At 43.1% G+C, this 5161-nt stretch overlaps 1 protein-coding gene across 1 annotated transcript in view; it reads left to right on the top strand.

Moving 5' to 3' along the window:
- The window catches only part of galns (galactosamine (N-acetyl)-6-sulfatase), a 154114-nt gene extending 149165 nt beyond the window's left edge, over window positions 1–4949 (top strand). Inside the window, exons 10-11 of the mRNA XM_043706485.1 lie at window positions 2260–2377; window positions 4733–4949. Coding sequence (XP_043562420.1) covers window positions 2260–2377; window positions 4733–4819 — 205 coding nt within the window. The 3' untranslated portion in view covers window positions 4820–4949. The remainder of the gene's footprint in view (window positions 1–2259; window positions 2378–4732) is intronic.
- The last annotated feature ends 212 nt before the right edge of the window (window positions 4950–5161 follow it).

Here is a 5161-nt window from a genome sequence, read left to right on the forward strand (position 1 = left end):
GAGGGTGGTACGTGTATGGAATGAGCTGCCAGAGGAAGTGGTGGAGGCTGGTACAATTGTAACATTTAAGAGGCATTTGGATGGGTATATGAATAGGAAGGGTTTGGAGGGATGTGGGCCGGGTGCTGGCAGGTGGGACTAGATTGGGTTGGGATATCTGGTCAGCATGGACGGGTTGGACCGAAGGGAATGTTTCCATGCTGTACATCTATATGACTCTATTGCTGGCTTTCTCCTTATTCACTCTCCTCTGTTGTCTTCACAACATTAAAAAACTACTTGGATGAGCATATGAAATGTCATGATATTCAAGGCTGTGGAGCTCGTGCTGGAAAGTGGGACTACAAGGGAGGCGATGGTCTCGTGGTAACAAATGCTGGTCTTGCCAGCAACATCCTCATCCCATGAATGAATAAAGAACAAAATGTAGATTTAATGTAGCTTTGCAATAACGATTCAGTAAGCTAATGGGCCTCTTCTGTACTATGTGATTCTGTGAGTAAATGAAAGAGAGGGAGAGACAGCAGGGGAGAGTGAATAAGGAGGAAAGACAGCAATAATCTGCTCAGTAACACCCAGTTGGAGTATTATCAGGGCCACTCAGCTCCTGACCTCATGACAGCCTTGGTTCAAACACGGACAAAAGACCTAAATTCCAGAGGGAAGGTGAGAATGACAGCCTGTGACATCAAGGCTGCATTCGACTGAGCGTGGCATTAAGAAGCCCTTGCAAAACAGGAATCAGGGGGCTGGTTGGTTTTCATTGTTGGAGGTCAATCATCTCAGCTCCAGGACACATCTGCAGGAGTTCCTCAGGGTAGTGTCCTCGGCCCAAACATCTTCAGCTGCTTCACCAATGACCTTCTTTCAATCATAAGGTCAGAGGTGGGGATGTTCACTGAGGATTGCACAATGTTCAGCACCATTCGTGACCCCTCAGATATTGAAGGAGTCCATGTTCAAATACAAGAAGATCTAGGTTGATGGTGACAAGTAACATTGGTGCCACATGAATGCCAGTCAGTGACCATTTCCAAGAGACTATCTAACCACCACCCCATGCCATTCAGTGGTGTTACCATCACTGAATTCCCTCGATCAACATCCTGGGAGTTTACCATTGACCAGAAGCTGAATTGGATTCACCACATAAACACAGTGGCAGCAAAAGCAGGTCAAAGGCGAGGAATATTGCAGAGAGTAATCACCTCCTGACTCCCCAAAGCATGTCCACCATCTACAGCACGGTAGAAGTCAGGAGTGTGATGGAATAAGCCTGGATGGGGGCAGCTCCAGCAACACTTGAGGATCTTGATACAGTTCAGGACAAAGCAGCCCGCTCGATTGGCACCAATTGCATTCACTCCCTCTACCACCAATGCACAGTAGCAACAATATGTACCATCTCCAGATTCACTGCAGAAATGCTCCTTCGACAGCACCTTTCAAACCCACGACCACTTCAGTCTAGAAGGGCAAGGACGGGACATATGTGTGAACACCGCTACCTGCAAGTTTTTGTCCAAGCTACTCACCATCCTGACCGGGAAATATATCACTGTTTCTTTGCTGTCACAGTGTCAAAATTCTGGCATTCCCTCCCAAATAGCATTGTGCCTCAACTCACAGCACATGGGTTGAAGCAATTCAAGAAGGCAGTTCAGCACTACCTCCTCAGAGCAGTTAGGGATGGGCAATAAATGCTGGCCCAGCCAACGATGCCCACCAGTGTCTTGACTGAAGTTTTTTGAAGAAGTGACAAAGAAGTTTGATGAAGGCAGTTTGGTGGCTGTTGTGTTGATAATTTTCAGCAAGTCGTTTGATGTATTTCCACATGGTGGACTGGTTAGTAAGGTTAGATCACATGGGACCCAGGGAGAGTTAACCATTTGGAATCAAAATTGGCTTGAAGGTAGGAGACAGAGGGTGGTGATGGAGGCCTGTGACCAGTGGTGTCCCTCAAGGATTGGTGCTGGATCCACACTTTTTGTCATTTTTATAAAGGATTTGGATGTGAATATAAGAGGAATGGTTCATAAGTTTGCAGATGACACCATAATTGGTGGTGTGTGGAAATTGAAGAAGGTTATCTCACAGTACAGTGCGAACGACTGTGTACAGACACAAATTGAGAGCAACTCCTCCCTTCTTCTCTGTTCACTTCTCTTTTTCTCTGTTTTTCTGTGTTTGTTCTCTGTTATCTTCTATTCTCTCTCTCTCTCTCTCTCCATCTCGGATTACCTCTCCCTGATATTGCAGGTTTTCCCACCAAGAGTATGAGACAGCAATGAGAAAGATCACAAACATCGTGCAACATCACAAATCTTCGCTGGTGCCAGGAGAGCCGCAGCTAAATGTCTGTGACCAGGCTGTTATGGTGAGTGATCAAAATCATTTTTATACCACATGTTCAGCACAAAAGAGAGAACATAAACTATCAATCACAGCTTTTATATAAAAATCATTCAAGTACCAGGCTTTGCTGGGGGATAAAAATTCCAGCTGCAGCATTACTGCCACCCTCTGGTCACACCTTGTACAGGATGTGCTTCTGCTCAGAACAACTCATCTTCCCTATTCCCCTTTCTCATTCAATCATTTGCCATTAGCTTTCCCCTCAACCCTCCCTCAATCCCACTGTGTCTAACAGGTTTCCCCACACTTAATAACTCCCAATACCATATGCACACTGCCCAAAATCAAAAATCCACAAAAAAAGGTAAAATACTGTGAATACTGGAAATCTGAAACAAATACAGAGGATGCTGGGGAAACTCAGCAGGGCTGGCAGCATTTGTGGAGAGAAAAATAGAGTTACTGTTTGAGTCTGGTATGACTCTTTTTCAGAATACAGAACAATTCTGAAGTTTATAGTTCTTCCAATTTTTATTCTGACTATAAAAGTTGAAATTGTCCCTTGCACATGAAAGTTGTCAACCTGCCTATTTTGTTGTACTTTGCCTAAAATTCATACAGGTAAAATCTCCTGCTTTTCTCTCATCATCCTTCTCTGTCAACTCAGTAAGATAAGTCAATTTGTCAAACGTTACCTGCCTTCTACATATCCATGCATTCTGTCCTGAAACTAACTCAAATCTGTCCAAGTGCCTGTTAAGTTTCGTTGTTTTTGTTTGAAAACCTTATATATAACTGATGTTAAACTGGTCATCCTGTGCCAGCTAGGACTGTCCTTACATGCTGGAGATCAGAATGAAAATGTGTGGTGCAGGAAAAGCACAGCTGGTCAGGCAGCATCCGAGGAGTAGGAGAGTCAACATTTTAAGCATAAGCTCTTCACCAGGAATGTCTTGATGAAGAGATTATGCTTGAAACTTCGACTCTCCTGCTCCTCAGATGCTGCCTGACCGGCTGTGCTTTACCAGCACCACACTTGAAGATTATGGCAAGCCCTTCTGCAACTGTCACCATCACTTCCTTCTGTAACCTGGGATGCGTGCTATTCAGACCAGGCAATGTATCACTAGCCTTTCCAGTATATCATGCCCGACAATATTCACACTATTCATTACCTCTAGTATCTCTGCTTCGACCAATAGTAAACTTTGACACAAAATACTCAAGCACATATGACCCTCTTTGTCCCTAATAAGCCTCACCATGTCTCAAACTGCATCGTACTATTTACAAGTGGATAGAAGAATTTAGATTTTGATTTTACATTACTGCCAGTCTATGACCTTGCACTCTTTGCCATTTATTTTCCTCTTCAATATCCATCTTAAATTATTGTATTTGGCCATCTGTTTGCTTTAAAAATTCACCTAATATCTATAATACACCCTCTTTTTCTTTCCTGTTCGTGAAATACTTTGCCTCATTATCCAAGGTGCAAGGCTTTGGTTTCCCTGCCCTCCACTTTTGTTGGAATGTACCAAGCCTGTACCTGAAGCATCTCCTCATTAACCATCACACATTGCTCTGTCATAGCTTTTCCTGATCTTTAGTTCCACTTTACCTTGGCTCAGACCCCTCTTCCTATTGAAAAGCTCTTGCTCTTCGTCATTAATAATCAAACTATTACATGCCATTACAATAACGACTACATTAATTCTTCATTAATAATCAAACTGCTACATGTCATTACAACAATGACTATATTAATTCTTCATTATTAATAATCAAACTGTTACATGTCATTACAACAGTGATTACATTTCCAAAGTGCTTTATTAGCTACGAAGAGCTTTGGAAATATAAATTCATTCTATTTTCTCTTTTTACCCATCTGTCTACCCTATCTAATTGCATTTCTCTTCTGAAGCATGAATGGGGTTCGATTTGTATCCATTTCGGTGTCCTTCTCTCAGAATATATTTCAGGTAATTCCTCTTTGGATGGGAAGTTTCCTGATGTCCATGTTAGCCCTGACTCCTTGGTTTTAAATTATATTAATTAATATTTGAAGCTTCCTCATAGGGAATAACTGGTGTCTCAACTCAATCTTAACTGTGACAACATAAAAGGCCAAAGAGGATTAAGCAGCCCGACAGGCTGGCATGGAGCCTGGTATAACAGTTCACGAGTGAGGAAAGTTGTGAACCAATAATGTGAGGACTGAGATGTCAAAGTCAAAAGCCCATATACACATTCTACAAAGTGGTTAGACTTTGCCAGGTTATGAATAAAGAGAGGATGAGTAAGGGGGGGGGGGGTGCATAAATAACGATGTTTGAGAAATTATTATTTAATGTCTTCCATTTTTTACCATCAGAATTGGGCGCCTCCTGGTTGTGAAAAGCTTGGCAAATGTCTGAAGATTCCCAGGTCAAACCCATGGAAATGTAACTGGCCACATTAACATTACTTACAGAGGTCACATTTATTCTGTTCACACTGGATTCTAGGGAGTCAACATCAACATTTCAAGGAGAACCGTCACTCAGTGAGAGGCAGTACCTTCAGGAACTGTATCCCAGTGAGAGTCAGCACCATCAGGTACTGTACCCCAGTGAGAGTCAGCCCCTTCAGGAACTGTATCCCAGTGAGAGTCAGCACCTTCAGGAACTGTATCCCAGTGGAGAACCGTCACTCAGTGAGAGGCAGTACCTTCAGGAACTGTATCCCAGCGAGAGTCAGCCCCTTCAGGAACCATATCCCAGTGAGAGTCAGCACCATCAGGTACTGTATCCCAGTGAGAGTC

Source organism: Chiloscyllium plagiosum, chromosome 17 (genome assembly GCF_004010195.1).
Source record: "Chiloscyllium plagiosum isolate BGI_BamShark_2017 chromosome 17, ASM401019v2, whole genome shotgun sequence".
Lineage (NCBI taxonomy): Eukaryota > Metazoa > Chordata > Chondrichthyes > Orectolobiformes > Hemiscylliidae > Chiloscyllium > Chiloscyllium plagiosum.